Source organism: Canis lupus, chromosome 4, assembly GCF_003254725.2.
Source record: "Canis lupus dingo isolate Sandy chromosome 4, ASM325472v2, whole genome shotgun sequence".
In the NCBI taxonomy this organism is placed as follows: domain Eukaryota; kingdom Metazoa; phylum Chordata; class Mammalia; order Carnivora; family Canidae; genus Canis; species Canis lupus.
The window spans coordinates 22,747,976-22,766,226 of record NC_064246.1 but is presented as its reverse complement, the minus strand read 5'-3'; the positions used below and the strand labels follow the sequence as shown (position 1 = coordinate 22,766,226).

The following is an 18,251-nucleotide window of genomic DNA, read 5'->3' as shown; positions in this document are numbered from 1 at the left end:
TCAGAGGCCTCCCAAGGACTTCCCAGTGGAGTCCCTGGGAGACAGAAAGGGCGTCTTTCAAGCACCCTTGTTGTCCTGAATTTCCCTGCAGAGCCTGAGATTCAGCAAGAAACTGAGTAGCATCTTCTAGCTGGAGGGGAGCCAGCATCATCTAGTTTTTGTGAGTTAGATTAGCATCCTTGCTGGAAATGACTGCCACAAAGTGCTACCTGAGAGGTTAAACTGCTTCCTCTTTCCTTCTATTTTCCATCGGCGACCTCTACTGCCCCACCGTGGACCTCTGAGGTCACCTTCCTACACAAACTCGGGGGAACTGGACTTTTGCGGTACAGGGCCACTGACTCAGAGTCTGGTTTGGATAAAGCCCTGAGCCACCTCATTGCTACTTTTACCATTTGGCCGTGCTTTAATTCAACCAGCATATATCTCTGCAGTGCCTCCCAGGTGCCAGGCAGAGTGTGAGGCACTGGGTTACGACGGCCAGGAAAGCAGAGCCGCCCCTGCCTGCGAATCCTTCAGTTGAATCGGGGAGACAAATGTTATGCACTAATACCTGCAAAACCACAATAACGGTGAGCGTGAGGGAGAATCACATGTTCTGCAGAGTCTATGACACAGAGATTTCACCTCTCCTCATGCCTGTCCCTCCTCCAAGTCTGCTCCATGGACACAGTTTTCCTCCATGCCTGGCAAATCCAACCATCCTCCCCCCCAGACATAAATCCCAACCGATTGTATCTTCTCCTCAGAAAGAGAACTGGAAGAGATGCTAAATTTTTAAAATCTCTTTTTACAAAAGGTGCCTGGTTTCTCTTGGAGGTTCCCCGTTTTTTCCCAGATTCTGGACGTTGGCAATGTACCTAAACACTCCATCCTGGGAAACCGGGGCCTGACGGGGCCTTGGGAGCATTGACCCCATCCAGATCTAGAGCCCTCCAGAATTCTGGAGAATAGAGAAGAGATGGGAGATACAAAAAGAGTAGGGCAATTCAGAAAGCAATTTATTCCTCCCTCTTAGTTAGGGAATCGGTCCAGGACCATGTCTGGGATGGTTTGGGTGCAGCTCTACTGGGAGGCTGGACGATGACCCAGAGGACCTTGGTTGGTGGGTGGTGGAGTCTGGGCTTCTGGGCTGCCTTTGTTCATCTGTAGTTCTCTCTCTGCACCTCACTGTGCCCTGGAGGCCAGCCCTTTACTGTCAGAGACACTGGTCAACTCTCTAGGGCAAGGAACGAAATGGTCCCTGGTAGCACCGGGCACCCAGTCCACAGCGGGCAATGGTGATGCCTGTGCCTGGGTGGGGAGTGGCCACCAGAGGCAGGCTGGACCCAGATACCCCTCAGCATCCCTGCAGACACTTCGGACAGGCCTTCCAGCAAAGCAGGACTGAGTTAATCTCCAAGGGGCCAGGGTGACCCTGTAATCCCCCAACCAGTGGTGGTGAGAAGGCCCTGGGGGTTCTGGCCCTGCTGCTGCTCCCTGGATCCATCTGGTTAACATCTGGGTGTGTGGCAGGTACTGTGCTGAGTCCTATAGACTAAAGGTCTGATCTCCTCTATCCCTTGGTGGCATTCCCTGTGGCAGATGCCAACATGGAGCTGCTTCCCCATATTCCCCAGCCTTCTGGCAGTGAGGTGGGGCCACATCCCTAGTTCTGGGCAGAAGTCACAGGATAAAGCATAGAAGAGCTGGTGCTTGCCCCCTTCCCCTCCCTCCTGCAGTGACCGACGTGATCACAGAGCGTGCACTGAGCGACGACACAGAGAGGGATCGCCCTGCCCACTTGTGCTGGGTGAGTAATAAACCTCGGAGTGAGAAATAAACCTCTGTTTCAGGGTTAGTTTGTTGCCGCAATAGAAATGGACACATTTTCACCCAGACAGCCTAGTGATGCTTAGAAAGGGTCAATGACTCACCCGAGGTCGCAGAGCTAGCAAACGGCAAGGCTGGACTTGAACACAGGCCCCGTCTGATCCTAGAGTTTGGGCCATGAACCACTACACAAGCTGCCTCCCCTCTGGGTCGCCTCCAAAATCGAGCCCCAATTCCTTGGTTTGGAATTGGGGCTCCCTGTGCGTCCCAGCCCACCCTCCCACCAGCTCACCATGCCAACCCTGCATCAGTCACATGGCACGACCTGCTCCCTCCACCTGCTGGGCCTCTCTGTGGGCCACTGCCCAACCTACTAGTCCTCCTGGCTACCTTTAACCATCTGATGTGTGTCCCAAGGCTCAGCCCTGGTCCCCCCTTTCACCACAGAGCTTTGGCTGGTCTTCCGGCTCCCTCTGGCCCCTTTCTTTCCCTTCCTCAGCTGAGCTCTGTAGCCCTTGCTATCTATTGTCACTGTCCTGTACGCAAGTATCAGTGTCTCTGTTCTCTTGGACATTCAGGAAAGCCTGAAACCAGAGATGAGACTTTCTCCTGAGGCTCTCACTTACACAGCAGCGTCTACAGGGGGTGCTGTGCCCCAGGGGGATAAAAGATGGCCCACTGGGGTATGAGAAAATATTGGAACTTGTTTTTATACCTGTTTATCTCCACCTTTTAAACTTTCTACATTTTTGTGTATGTTTTAAAAAGTACATACTACACTTTGTGTAAACACACTTGGTCCCATGGCTACGCTTCCTCAAAGGACTAAATACAGCTCCTTTTAAACAGTAGGTGCTCAGTACATACTTTAGCTTTCTCAGACAGATGGGTATGGGATGACTTAGCAGGAGACGGGGGCATGTGCACCCATACACATGTACACACAGGGGACTGACTTGCCCTCGTGGTCCTCTGTCCTTGGCAGGGGGCAGGGGTGGGGGCGGGTTGGGGTGGAGGGTGTCCAGGGAAGAGAAGCTGACAGGAGACCAGTTGGATCATGGGAGGAGGGGCTCCTGGGCAGGTGTGCTGGTGGTCTGTTGAGCAGCCAGAGAGGAGCAAGAGGAGTGAGCGGGAAGCCAGGCCTGGAGCAAGGCCAGTGTGGGAGCCTGGTATTGTGAGGTGTAATTGCAGAGAAGCCCCTCAGGCTGGAAAACCTAATGGAATTCCTGAGCAGAGTGGGCTGGGAGCAGCGGTAATAAATAGAAGTGCTATTAAGGATTGTGGCTGCTACAGACACATAGATCAGTGGAACAGAATAGAGAATCCAGAAGTGGACCCTGAACTTTATGGGCAACTAATATTCGATAAAGGAGGAAAGACTATCCATTGGAAGAAAGACAGTCTCTTCAATAAATGGTGCTGGGAAAATTGGACATCCACATGCAGAAGAATGAAACTAGACCACTCTCTTTCACCATACACAAAGATAAACTCAAAATGGATGAAAGATCTAAATGTGAGACAAGATTCCATCAAAATCCTAGAGAAGAACACAGGCAACACCCTTTTTGAACTCGGCCACAGTAACTTCTTGCAAGATATATCCACGAAGGCAAAAGAAACAAAAGCAAAAATGAACTATTGGGACTTCATCAAGATAAGAAGCTTCTGCACAGCAAAGGATACAGTCAACAAAACTAAAAGACAACCTACAGAATGGGAGAAGATATTTGCAAATGACATATCAGATAAAGGGCTAGTTTCCAAGATCTATAAAGAACTTATCAAACTCAACACCAAAGAAACAAACAATCCAATCATGAAATGGGCAAAAGACATGAACAGAAATCTCACAGAGGAAGACATAGACATGGCCAACATGCACATGAGAAAATGCTCTGCATCACTTGCCATCAGGGAAATACAAATCAAAACCACAATGAGATACCACCTCACACCAGTGAGAATGGGGCAAATTAACAAGGCAGGAAACAACAAATGTTGGAGAGGATGCGGAGAAAAGGGAACCCTCTTACACTGTTGGTGGGAATGTGAACTGGTGCAGCCACTCTGGAAAACTGTGTGGAGGTTCCTCAAACAGTTAAAAATAGACCTGCCCTACGATCCAGCAATTGCACTGTTGGGGATTTACCCCAAAGATACAAATGCAATGAAACGCCGGGACACCTGCACCCCGATGTTTCTAGCAGCAATGGCCACGATAGCCAAACTGTGGAAGGAGCCTCGGTGTCCAACGAAAGATGAATGGATAAAGAAGATGTGGTTTATGTATACAATGGAATATTACTCAGCTATTAGAAATGACAAATACCCACCATTTGCTTCAACGTGGATGGAACTGGAGGGTATTATGCTGAGTGAAGTAAGCCAGTCGGAGAAGGACAAACATTATATGTTCTCATTCATTTGGGGAATATAAATAATAGTGAAAAGGAATATAAGGGAAGGGGGAAGAAATGTGTGGGAAATATCAGAAAGGGAGACAGAACGTAAAGACTGCTAACTCTGGGAAACGAACTAGGGGTGGTAGAAGGGGAGGAGGGCGGGGGTGGGAGTGAATGGGTGACGGGCACTGGGGGTTATTCTGTATGTTAGTAAATTGAACACCAATAAAAAATAAATTAAAAAAAAAAAAAAAGGATTGTGGCTGCTGACAGGCAGGGGAGAGACCAGGCACGGCCCGGGTGGGGAGGAGGCAGGCTGAGAGGGTCCCTGTCAGCATGGAAGCCTGTCCCATCCAGGCCTGGTGGGGCACGGCCCCATCCCGGAGCCTCCTCCCTCCTGGCCTTCTTGAGCTCTCCTTCACTCGCTGCCCATGCCCCTTCCAGGTGGGCCCTGCAGGAGGCTGCAGGCTTCCAGGACCCCCGAAGTCTCCTTGTGGCCTGGGATCCCCTTGAAAGCACTTATGCTACTCACATGGAAAAGGAGGAGTCATTACTACACCCAAAACAGAAATAAGACTTTTTTTCCAAAGTCCTATTTTATACAAGACCCTCCAACTTTTAAAATATCTAGTTTTTGGTGTATATTTTATAATGTACATACTAGATTAATAGGATGAACATATATTTCTAAATAAATTCCTAAATAAATCGCTAAATGAAGAACTATACACTGGTAGTGTGTGCTCAAAGAGTTTTTGCAGGGGTGGGGGGTAGGCTGAGGATTAGAGACTGCTGATTTTTGCAAGGGAGGAGCAGCAGCAATGTTTGTTTCTATTTTATAGATGGGAACTTGGAAGCCTAGAGATACTTGGCATCTTCCCCAGGGTTGGACAGCCCAGAAAGGGCGGGGGTCTGGATACACCACACATTCCCGGGACTCACCTCATCCTTGTCCACCACCTGGATGAAGAGGGGTAGGGCAAAGCCCACCTGTGCTAGCTCGGTGATGGCCACACTGTATTCAGAGCTGTTGAACTCCGGGGCATTGTCATTGATGTCAATAACCAGGATGTTGAAGGTCGTGGTGACTGACGCATCAGAGGGAGTACGGTCATCATTCAGCTCTGTGCCCTGCAGGTAGAGGACAAACACCCCAGAGATGAAGGCGGCCGTAATCATAACATCATCACTTACCAAGGCTTTGTCAATTCTGGGTCCTGTGCTTTCTGTCAATTATCCCATGCCCTGACCACAATCCTGGGAAGAAGACTCTATCATCATCATCCCCATTTTACCCTTGATGAAACAGGCTCTGAGAGGTTAAGTAACTTGTATAAGGACACATAGTCAGAGTGGGTGTCAAACTCAGGCAGCAGGATTCCAGGACCAAAGGGACGAGGTGGTATGATGATGACAAGACAGATTTAGGGGCTCCTCAAGGGGCAAAGGGGACTCTTTATTCAATTTGGCAGATGATGAAACTGAGGTCAAGAATTTTTGCGCTAGCAGGTAATTAAGACTTAATTTGGCATCTGCTATGGCCCAAACACTGTGCTAGGCATCATGATGGTCTGGGTCGGACTCAGGGAAAAATGGGCTCAAATCCTTGGGTGCCCAGTCTCTGCACCAGAACCTCTCCCCCCCCCCCCCCCCCCACAAATACCCATTCCCAGTTCCCACTCAATCTTCTGAATCTGAGTCTCTGGGCGGGAGGCCCAGGACTAGCTATCTTTTACCAGTTCCCCAGGAGATTTGGATTCACAGCCAAGTTTGTGAACTCCCCCTCACATTTTATATAAAGATGGAAAAAATGAGCTCAGGGTCCCATAGTAAGCTGGTGGCGCCACTGGGGCCAGGACACAGCTCTCTCCAACTGGAACTGTGCACCTTACAGGAAGCGTGCAGAGAGGAGGGGAGGCAGAGAGGGGCCCGTGGCTTGGTGGCTTGATGCAACATGGGAAAGTGGTGGTGTTGGCCCCCCTACCCCAACCATGTGTGCACCCTGGGTGGTGACAGAGGAGCCAGCCGGCCAAGGAGGGCTAATCAACCTGTCGCTCTGTATCCCTCCCAAGGTCAAGGAGAACAATCAAGGGCCAGGCTGGGCTCCTCTGTCCTCCTCAGGATGGAAGCTCCTATCCCAGCCCTTGTGTCCTCCCCCACCTCAGTCCACGGGGCTGGGGAGGAACCCTATGGCCCAGGGAAAGTCCATACCTTAAATGGGTTTCCCAGGGAATGCCTCTGCAAATCATAGATTTTAATTAAAAGCGGCCATGGGACACCTGGGTGGCTCAGTGGTTGAGCATCTGCCTTCGGCCCAGGGCGTGATCCTGGAGTCCCAGGATCGAGTCCAGCATCGGGCTCCTTGCAGGGAGCCTGCTTCTCCCTCTGCCTGTGTCTCTGCCTCTCTCTGTGTGTGTGTCTCATGAATAAATAAATAAATAAAAAAAAAACAAACAAACCCCAATCCTCTCTTTTCCAATTACAAATCTGTGAGGCCAGGTTTTCTTCAATCAGCACAACATACCACAACAGACAGTGCAGAAGCAGATACAAGGATCCAGAAGTCTTCTATTAAGATAGTCATTAGGGGGCGACAGGGGCCAGAGGCTGTGGCTCCACCACACCTCCAGGGTAAGGACCCTAGTGGTTCCCACCTCCCCCCACTACGCTGCTGCTTCCTAACCAGGGAATAGTCCCTGGGGGAGGCCGTCAGAGTTAGAACTGGGACAAACCCCAGAAATGGGGTCAATATGAGAATCTGAGGTGGCTACTATGGAGAACTAGGAATCATGGGTAACCGTCAGGACCACCGATGAGCACCTACTGTGTGCTCTCTGGTTCCTAAAATGGGGATGAAAGTCCTAATCCTGTGTGATTGTTGATCATGGCTGTGGGGTGCCAGCACGGCCCCTGACCCGGCCTATGCTGGGAGGTGTGGTCCCGTCCTGACACGAGCCCCAGCACCCAGGCAGGTGAGGGGCCGGGAGCAACGCCCTGCTGGAGCTTCAGGGGGGCGCTGCTGGAGGCTGGTACCGCAGTGGGGGCCCCTGCACACGGGAGGCCTGTGCCTGCCGCCTGGCTCTCACCTTCACCGTCAGGATGAAGCCGTGGCTGTACAGGGGGTTCTCTCGGTCCAGTAGGCCGTTCAAGGTCAGCGCCCCACTGATGTAGTCCAGAGCGAAGATGCTGTTGGTATTCCCTGCAAGAGAGAGTAACATTCCAGGTACGCCTGGGGCCCAGGGCAGGTGGACACGGGCTGTGGTCGGGGCTCCTCTCTGCACGTTAAGGATGAAGCATTAACCCCATGGACGCTGGCCCCAGGAGTAATGGGAAGTGTTCTGGAAGATGCGGCCCAGGCAGTAGGCAGCAATGATTCACAGTGAGGACATTCTGCTTTTCGGTTTTCTTCTGTCTCTCGGAAGGAGTCAAGGAGAAAGTCTCAGTTTGGTGCTAGTGTGCCTATAGCACCCAACACTTGCTGTCTTCCTTCGTAACAGAGAGAGAGAGAGAGAGGGAGAGAGAGGGAGAGAGAGAGCAGGCCACAGGCCTGGAGGCTTCTAAAGGGAACAGTATGCAGCTAGGACTTGGTAACTGCTATGGTCCGAACACTTGCTTCCCCACAGAATTCATATGGTGACACCCAAAGCCACACAAGGGCATTAGGAAGTGGGCCCTTTGGAAGGTGCCTCGGTCCTGCAAGTGGAACCCTCGTGGATGGAAGGGATCGCATGCACCCTGTGCTATGTGAGGGACACGGTGAGGAATCACCACCTATGAACCAGGGTGGTGACCACGCTGACACTCGGATCTTGGATTTCCTACAAGAAATAAATTTCTTTGTTTATGAGCCACACGGCCTGTGGTGTTCTGTTATAGCAGCCCAAGTGGACTAAAGCAGAAACCTAGTTTTGTTTGCGTTGTGCTTATTTTTATAGTCATTTTCTATCCTATTCCATTCTATCCTATTCTAATTTTCTACTGAGCAGTGATACAATTTCCCTTTACGTTAAATGTAAGTTAAAAACCCAATTCAATCTTAAGAATAAGCATTTATTTTATTAAAACTTGAAGTATATATTTAAAGTACTGGCAAAAACCCTACTCGAGATACACTGGCTCAGATGGAGACCTCTGTGTCCACCCCTCGCTCCCCTACCAACTCCATTTTATGCCCCCCTACAGGCGCCCTGTGTCCCCACAGCGGCTTTCCCAGGTTCCCCAAATCTCCATGTGCACTCCTGCCTCCTCTTCTCTCTGTGAACACCTTCCTCTCTTGGCCTTACCTGCCATCCTCCCACCCAGTGCCCCTCCTCCTCCTCCTCCTCCTCCTCCTCCTCCTCCTCCTCCTCCTCCTCCAGGAAGGCAGTCCTACTTCTCTGGCTGACCCTCCACGCTCACAGGCGGTAGCCACTGTTCTGTTTGCTCTCTCACTGCTCCCTATGTGTTCATGTGATCTTCCCGGCCACCCTGAAGATGGGGGGCGGGCAGTGGCCACAAAGTAAGTGTTCACTAAGTACTGCCTGAGCTGGGCCCTGGACGATGGGCAGCACTGGGGAAAGGATGGATGGATGAATGCTGATCCCACAAGCAGGAACTGACATACACAGGTAGAAGCTACTGTATCCCCTGGCTCACCTCCCACCCCGACCCGGGCTCTAAAGGGATCTGTGCACCATTAGGGGGTCCGTCATCTCTTGGATCAACTAGGGAAAGCACAAAGCGGGGACAATTTCCCTTCTGACTTTAGACTTTGGGAGGGGCTATTCTCCACCAACTCTCTGCTGGCCGGCAAGGCATCCACGTCCACTCGGTCGGTAGCTAGAGGCTGTCCCTCCCCTGTCCTCCTCGCGGGCTACAAGGGTTGGCTGAGGCGGAGGGACAGCTGATGACTGCAGAGCCCGGTCAGGTCTCACGTCAGGCTCAGACTGTGGGCTTTGGGGACTGTGACGTGGGGCCTGGCCAGGGAGTGGACATCACCCCAGCCTCCCCCTTTGCCTGGAGCTTCCTCCCACGGCCATAGAGAGACCTGGACACCTTCCTGCTGAGTGGGTGTAGTGGGGGAGGACAGGGCTGCAAGGAGGCATGGACACGCATGAAGGTAAGGAAGTGTCTTTTTCTTTAGCCAGGAATTCTGCTGCTGGGGAAACAGGAGGATGGAGGCTTTCATCTGTTTGTCATTAGCTAATCCATTTGACAGTCACTGAGCTCCTGCGATATGTGGGGGACAGAGTCTAGCAGGGGATGTAGCCCTCACCCAGGTATTCACATCACAGGGTGATCAGGGTTGGGGGGGTGAAGCATGGTCATCGCAGGGCCCTTTGGGGGGTGGGTCCTCTGAGTCCCTAAATGCTGCGCTGAAGGGCTGCCCTGAGGCAACATCTCCGAGCCTCCTGCCGCCTATCGCCCCCTGCCAGCGTGGGCCGCACCTCCCCAGCCCCCAGGGCTAGCATCCCATCATTCTGAATTTCCATATAAATTTATTCTTCCCAATAAAGGAACCTATCAAATGTTTAACTAAATGTGATTCAATTTTTATCTTTGCAAGATTTTTCCTATAAATCATTCACAAACCAGAAGCCCCTTGTTGAATGATGTGCTTTGGTTTTTGGCTTGAAAAATGGAGTTATCAACTCTGGAACACGCAGCTGGGCCTCCCCACTTAGCACCTCTGCCCCGATCATGACCATACGGCCCATCCCCAGCTTGAAGTCTGCCTCCAGCTCATAAAATATCCTCTTCTCTGACCCAGGCATTTTTCTCCAGCAAACCTGCAGGCAAATACCCTCCAACTGATACACATTCAAACCCAGGGACCCTCCTCCAACACACAGATACAGACACACACACACACACACACTTTTTCCCCATATCTACCTCCTGCCAAGTACGAATCAGCAACTCCCAGGACCAGCAGCCAGAACGGGTTACACCCAGGGAGCTGACGGGACCACCTGAGTGAGCCATTGGCTCTGATGGCCTCCTGTCACCATGGCAATAGCAGTACTCCTGGGATGCTGGTTCAGGCACAGGCAGGGACGGAGCCCTGAGCCCCAAGCAGGGATGGCCAAGGGCAGGGCTCATTCAAAGACAGATTGATTAGATCACTCATTCCTTTGAGTTCATATTGCGCACCTTACTGTGTGTAAGGCGTTAGAGAATCAGTAGAGAAAAGCAGGCAAGGTTCATCCCTTCAGTCTTGCAGTGAAGATCAACATTAATGACATAATCACGCTATTGAACATGTAAGCAAGCACTTGCTGAGCTAAGTCCCCCCCAGGAAAGCAGCATGGTGTAGAGAGGTAGTTAGGATTATGCCCTCAGGAGGCCGACTGTATGGGTTCAGATAGCTCTGCTTGTTGCTGGCTGGGTGAGCTTGGTCAAGTTATTAACGTATCTGGATGATCTCAGTTTCCTAGTCTGTAAATTGGGCGCAACAATGGTACCCACCCCAGACTGTTGTTGGGAGGATGAAATGAGTGAATACAGTGCCTGGCACATAGGAAGTTCTCAACACAGGTTGGCCATCTGGTGTATCTGTGCTACCACCGTGGACCACCTGCTCTATTCCCACCCCCGTCCCCACAGGCCTGTGTCTAGAGCTGTTCGCCCAATAGGAGCATTGAGCCAACCCTGTCCTCTTGCTAGGAGAGCCTCAAAACCAAAAGCCCGTGTGTGCAAGTTGGAAGCTCTAAGGCCAAGGCCATCTCAGCAGGGTTCTGGCCTCAGGGTGGGTCACCGTCTCCTGGCTCCTCTCTCTTAACTCCCTTTCCCCAGGGGGATGTGGCCTTGGCAGCCACACAAACAAGTTTCTCTGCTCCCCTGGAAGCTGATACCACCCTGTCAACCCTCTGGTCTCCCAGACATTCTTTATCCAAGTCCCACAGGGACCAGGGGCCAAGGGAGGCTTACCTGGGACGCCTTTCACCTGTTCAGCCCCCATTGCTGAGCAGAAGAGCAGCTGCTTCCCCTGGGCCTGACAGGTGCTGTCCCAGGTGCATGTGGATATACCTGGGAGGGGAGGGGTTCTGGGGTGGAGTGGGACCGCACCTCGGTGCCCTCAGGGTTCTGGGAGCTGGTGACTTAATGAGTTCACAAAAGAGAAGCAGGTTCATTATTGCCCTGCTGGTTATCCTGGGGGCAGCCACCTCTTCTAGGAGCTCCAGGCACCCAGACTTCTTCAGATTCCCAGAGGAAAGGCTGGGGGGATGTGAATCGAGTCTGCAAAAGCATGAAAGGCTTCCAAGGGGGAGTCCCAGCCTTCTTTCCCTTATTTATTAAAAACAGTAGCTAGTGCTCATTGAGAATTTCCATGGGCCAGGCACCAAGTGAAGCCATTTGTGCCACCATATTATTTACTCTTCACCATAACTTAGTAAGAACATAGCCCACGTCACGTATGAGGAAGCAGGTTCAGAGATGACAAATAAGTTGTCCAAGGTCACACAGCTACTAAGTGGCTGGCTTACATCTCTTTCTTGCTTCACAGGCATTGGCCTTACACACGTTTACACCCACTCTGCACTTGGCCCCATGCTAAGGGACAAGCAGATGCAGAGATACAAGAAATCATCATCCTACATAAAATGGAGTGGTGACAAAGTTGCTTTTTTTTTTTTTTTTCCTCAGGAGGGGATCCTAGGTAAAAACACCATACATTCTGGGCAGATTTAGGAAGTAGCACAACATCCATGTGGCAATGTCCTCCGGGTGGTGGCGAGGAGGGCCCACCCTGGGGTCTGGTGGGAAGGCAGGGCTGCAGGCAGGACATACAGAGGCACTGGCAAGGCTACCTCTGGGGCAGGCCTATAGCTCCAGTGAGGATGAGCAGGAGAATTTAGGGAGACAGGCAGTAGCCCGAGATGCAGGGGGACATTGTATGTGCCAGGTGCCCGGAGGCAGGAGAGGAGGGAGTTCCAAGAGGGTTAGTAGGGTCAAGCAGCCGAGAGACAGAGAGAGAGAGAGAGAGAGAGAGAGAGAGAGAGAGAGAGAGGCAGCTCAGGAGAATGAAGATGGGGTTGGATCTTCGGATGCCCCCAGAGGTCAGACAGTAAGACACTGAGGGCCAGTGGGGCACAGACCCGGGGACATGAGCAGGTGCAGACACAAAACCCAGGGAGGGAGGCCGAGTGGCCACTAGAGGGCGCAGCAGAGTCAAGCAAAGGGCTTCTGTGCCTCAGAGCCGGTCCAGGCAGAGGGGAGGCAGTGAGGGGGGAAGGTGGATGGAGGGAGAATGGGGGAGGAGGGAAGGTCAGCCCTGGGGGGGGGCGGCGGGGGCTCCCCCTCCCCCTCCCCTCCCCCTCTGAGGCCGCCAGCCTCTCCCCCTCCCCCGGCGCCCCTCTCCCTGGCTCCCGCCAAATCTCATCACTCGCACATCTTGTCCCCTTGTTATCTCGCCCGCAGCATCTTGACCCAGGGTGAGCCAGGTCTGGGGGGAAGGCAGTTAGCGAGTGGCTGATGGGGCGCGTGGGAACACAGGCATGACTTTCAATTGCTTTGTCTGCTCCGCTGGGCGAACGCGACCTGTCCTGCTGCCCTCTGAGTTCAAGGAAAACCAACGGCTTCCACCCTGGTCCTCCCGGTTCTTAAGATCCACCCCGAGTGTCACAGGCCCCAGGAAGCCAGTCCTGGGGGCTGCGGCATCTCTCACTCCTCTGAGCCCCAGCGCTGGGCTGGCACCCTCAGAACTGCCCTGAGCTGTGGGGGCTCCCCTGGTTCTCGCAGCAAGATCCAGGGTGGCCTGCGGGAGGAGCGCCAGGGGCTCACACTTGCATCCCTAGTGGCACTCAGAAGGACGCCTGAGCTGCGATTAGGAAGGGTCACAGGGTCACGGAGCACACACGAGGCGGGGGGCTTGCTCCACCAAGGCCAATCTTATGCGGAGCTCGCGACTGGGTGGGGCTTCGAGGCCCACACACTCATCCACTCCAATGCCAGTCCCTGAATGCAGGACGGAGGCTACCTGGGGGTGACCTGTGGGATGCCGATCCCTCACCTGGCCTCTGACTTGGTCACCCCGCCCGTCTCAGGCCCTGGGTCAGGGACCCTTCCAAGGGAGGAGGGCAGAACTGGGGTTTGCACCCCCTTCTCTCTGGGGGTCTCTGCCTGGAGCCTGTTACATCAACACCCAAGTGAAGACTGCCTACCGTGCATAAACTGGCAGGATGAAAAAAGACCTAGGTGCCGGCAACAGATCTGCCACTTACCAGCTGCGAGACCTCCCGCAAACTGCTAATTCCTTTAAGCCAAATTCCTCATCTGTAACGTGTAGATAACAGCTCCCACCTCACCAGGCTGGGGGAGGCTCAGGCGTGATCACGGCAATAAAGCACCTGTTGTAGTGCCTGGCACACAGTAGGTGCACCTTTGGTTCCTGTTCCTTCTTTCTGGGCTCTGCAGCTTCCTGAACGGAGGACCCAGGGTGAGCTGTGAGCGGGTCTCCCTAGGCCAGCCGATGTGATTGCGTCTGGTACCATGCAGCGTTTTGCGTGCATATCTTTTTCGATTTTCAACCCCCGCTCCCCTGCCATGAGATAGATTCTATTATCCCCATTTTACAGATAAGGAACCTGAAGCACAGAGTGCTTAAAAATCACTGGCACTCGGTCATCTAGGGGTGGAACAAAGAATTCAACTCAGCTCTCACGACGCTAAAGAGTTCATGTCTGGACCCCTACCCCCACCCCCGGCCCCGGATTTTCCTTCCTCTCACGAGAGCCAGCGGTAGCCCACGAGACAGCCGTATGTGTGCGGCTTCAGCCCCCTGGACCCATGGGGCAGGCTGGCCTGCAGGCCCACCCCTGTCCCGTCTGACTGTATTGCTGCATAATAAAAACTGGGCGTTAGCCTGGGATGTGGGCTTTGGGCAAGATGTCTTATGAATTAAAAATTGTCACTTAGCTGCCTGCTGACAAAAGGGGCCTGCGTCCTGGGTGCACCTGGGCTGGGCTGCATTCACCAGCTCTGCGATCAACATATGGCAACCAGTGGTGTGGGTTACCCGGACTCTCAACCAGGGGAGGGGACACGGGTGGAGAGCTCGCTGCCCCTCCGAAGGACCCTCAGGGAGGCGGGGTGGGGAGTGATTAGGCTTAACCCCTCTCCAAAGCTTCTCCTGAAGGCCCTGGGACCCTCTCCCTGCAGATGTCTGCAGGCACATCATCTGCATTCAGGCCTCAGCTCCAGTGTCACCTGCACAGAGGAGCCATCCCTAATCCCCTCACTGCCCCACACCCCTTCACCCTCCACTCTGTTAGCCTGTTTTATTCCCTTCAAAGCACTTCTACTTTCTGAACCTCTCCTGTCACCCGTTTACGTGTTTGCTTATTGTCCGTCTCCCCTCACGGCAACATGAGCCCCGGGAGAGTAAGGATTGGTTTTCCCCAGATGACCAGCTGATGCACAGTAGGTGCTCAACAAATGTTTGAATGAACAGATGGACTGATGCAGGGATGTTGGGGGGCCATTCTGAGGGTAGTGTAAAGGGCAGGGCAGCACGCTGCTGGCGTGACTTGTAATGTCACACATCCCAGAGACCGTGACGCTCTGGGGCTCTGAGCAGGGATCAGCTAATTAGCCATTCCAACCGGGGGGATCGCTTCGCTCCTGATGCGCCCAAAGCGGTATGTCCGCCTGAGCTGAGCGCATCTCAGTTAATTACGGTCACTACCATCCAGCCAGGAGAAGACAACCCTGAGTCCCGCAGGTAGGTGCGAACGGCAGTCTGCTTGACACGCAGACATTTCACGGAGCGATGGTTTTCATCAAGCTCCCTTAAACCAACAAATGATGACCTCTCCTAATAGGACCACAAACTGGACTCTGATTAATTTGCTAATAACTGGCTCTAACGCGTGACACATTAACCCGAGTAGCCAAGGATAGTAAAACTGATTACGTTAGGGCTGCCGAGGGTCGAACAATGGCCCGCTCACCCTAGGCAGTGCGTGGCTCCCTGCACGACAGGTGGCCCCAGGCTGGCGGCCTCCGGTGCTTTGAGGACACTTTAACAGGGGATCTGCAGAACACCACCAGGGGTTATAGCTGGGATCAGAAGCTCCCCTATTTCCTGAAAAACCTTTGCTCTTCAACCCCACGTACCCACATGTGCAGCTATCGGGATGTTCACCACGGCGCTGCTTAATAAAGAAAATTAGGAAGAACCTAAGTGTCCAACAACAGGGATTAGTTAAATGAGAGTCTATATGAAATTCGGCCAGCTGCTAAAAGTAATGCTGCAGAAGAGAAGTTTGTGACTTGGAAAGATGGATATTTAAGACGTGTTTTTTTCTCTTTTTTTCAAGATTTTACTTATTTGTGAGAGAGAGCACACGCATTGGTGCACAAATGGAGGGAAGGAAAAAACAAAACAAAACAAATGGAGGGAAGGCACAGAGAGAGAGGGAGAAGCAGACTCCCTGATGAGCAGGGAGCCCAATGCGGGCTCGATCCCAAGACCCCAGGATCCCGACCTGAGCCAAAGGCAGATGCTTAACAGAGTGAGCCACCCAGGTGCCCCATGTTTGTTTCTTAAAAAGGAGACACCAAATAGCATAGTTCCCTAAAATGCTTCCTATTGTTGCTTAAAAATATATGCATAGAGAAAGGAATGAAATGCGTACAGCATGTTGACAAAGATTATCGTTAAGTGGTGAGGCTAGAGCAGGGTTTCTCAATCTCAGTAGCGTGACACTAAGTTGGGAATTTGTTGTGCTGGGGGCTGCTCTCCGCACTGTGGGATATGTAGCAGCATCCCTGGTCTCGAGGATACCAGTAACATCCTGTCCCCCAGTCGTGACAACCAAAATGTCTTCAGATGGCCCCGGAAAGGCGAGGGAATGGGTATGGGTGGCAAAATCACTCCTGCCTGAGAACCACTGCTCTAGAATCATTTCAACTTTTTCCTTTTGACTTAACTTGAATTACATGCATTAAAAAAAAAAAAGTTAATGCAAGTTCCTTTAAAGAATAATCCCCAAACTTCTAGACAGAGATGACGGTTGTTCAATGCTGTGAACATTCTTAATGCCCCTGAATTGTACACTTTAAGATGGTGAATTTTACCTTACCATATATTTAAGCACGTGCAAAAAATTACCAAGGTTTGATGACGTGCGCCTGTGTGTTCTACGTTGGTGTCAGACGTGGGCTGACTTGTAAAGGGATCTGCTTTAATGAGCGATGCTTCCTCTACCTGCATTACGAGTGTTCTGGCCACAATTTGCTGAAGTTAAACTCCCCGAGGATGGGGCCTCTCCTGGCTTGGCCCCTGCTGCGTTTGCCATAGTGAGGAAAGGAATTTGCTCACAGAGGATTCTGCAAGGTTCCAGAGAGCCTGAGCAGTGCAAAGATGAAGCCTCTGCTCCCAGGGGTGTCTAGTCTAGATGAGAAAAATGGGACCTGTGCCCAAAAGATGCCTCGCCATGGGGGGGCGGTGCTGGTGTGGAAGGGGCTCCTTCCACTGGGCTTTGGAGGGCAGATTTGGGTAGCTTCCCACTGGGGGTCTAGCAAGAGCAGAGGGGGAGGGCGGAGTAATCCTTTCACAGCAGGGGAGCCAGCTGGAGGAGCAGTGGTGTCGGGAGCCTTGAATGCCAGGTAAGCAGTTTGGCCTTCTGTTCTACAGGGAGTCCCTGGAGGCAGGGAGGCCTGTTGGTGATGAAGGCATGGTTTTCGTGATGGTAGCGACAAAAGGTGCAGTGACAAGGACCATCTACTGCAGGCCCGTCGTGTGTCAGGCCAGGTTCTAAGCACTTTGCACGAATCTATCCATTATGCTTCATGGCAACTCCACGGACAGGGCGTCATCATCTTCATCATTCCCATTATTAATGTCATTCCCATTTCCCAGGTGAGAAAACCAAGGCGCAGAGAGAGAGAGAGGGAGACTAAGCGATTTGCTTGAGGTCACATCACTGGTAAGTGGTGGAGGCAGGGCTCAAGGCCAGGCTGGCTGACTCCAGAGCCTGTGAGGCTTAGTGCGCATGCCAGGCAGCCCCCAAGAGATGTGTGTGAGCTCACTGGACTCTCAGAATGCCCTGGGAGGCCAGCACTCTCAGAATACCCCAATGATCAGATTAGGAAGCTGAGGCTCAGTCAGGGAGATGCCACCTTCAAAGATACATGGCAACCTCATGACTATACTGGGATTAGAACCTTGGTCATTCGGGTCTCAAATGTCCCTCACAGCTGCTGTGGTCTCTCCTGTGTGGGTCTGGAGACTGGTCGGCGGCGGCGAGCAAGGTGAGGAGAGGGAGAGCAGGTGCGGCGATCCCCCAGGAACCCACCTGCTCGCTTGCCCTGAGCCTGGCTGCCTCTGGGGCCTGCGGCAGATGGGCCCAGAACACCCATTCTGCAACTGAGGCCCCTCCTCTGGCCCAGGTTGGGTGCCAAGGTGTGCCGGGTCGCTCGGCTGTGTTCCCCAGAGGGCCTCCCGTTTTGCCCGCTGCTGGGCCCGGCCCACATAACTCACCCGAGGCTTGGCACTCAAGAGGGCGTCAGGGCTCTGGGAGATTTACGGGCTCCGATAAAGCCATCTCAGTCCTCGCATAAGGAGCCTGTGATATTTGATGATCTGAAAGGCCTTGTCCCGGAGCGGGAGTGCGAGGGGGAAGGAGGAGGGGAGACACTTAAGAAAACAAAGAGGACAAGTGATCAGATGCCCAAGGAGATGGAAGTGGGAGGGGGGGTGTGTGCACTGTCTGTCATCCTGTGGGCCCTCACCCCCTTCGTCTGGCATCTCTGCTGACCCAGCAGGGCGACGTGGCAAAGACAGGTGCAGGGAAGGGGCTGCCAGGGAGTGGGGGCCCCAGAGACCACCCACCACGCTACTGAGCCTCTAGGTGCCAAGCATAGGTCGGAGACATGGGGAGTGCCTGCAGGTGCTCCCCATCCAATGGCAAAGACTGGTCGCCTGGAGGACAAAGCCTATGTGAAAGAGCTGGCTGGGGACTCGACATGAAGTCAGGAGATTGGATTCATGTTTGTGGGCCTCTCTGAGCCTCAGTTTCCTTATTGTGGGTGAGAATACCTGTCCATGTC

At 52.8% G+C, this 18,251-nt stretch overlaps 1 protein-coding gene across 1 annotated transcript in view; it reads right to left on the bottom strand.

Annotated features, from left to right (window-relative positions):
• LOC125752101 (cadherin-23-like) overlaps nucleotides 1–18,251 on the bottom strand; it is a 285,602-nt gene that overhangs the window by 99,602 nt on the left and 167,749 nt on the right. The window contains exons 9-10 of the mRNA XM_035715256.2: nucleotides 7,304–7,416; nucleotides 5,160–5,348 (exon numbers count right to left, since the gene is read on the bottom strand). Coding sequence (XP_035571149.2) covers nucleotides 5,160–5,348; nucleotides 7,304–7,416 — 302 coding nt within the window. The remainder of the gene's footprint in view (nucleotides 1–5,159; nucleotides 5,349–7,303; nucleotides 7,417–18,251) is intronic.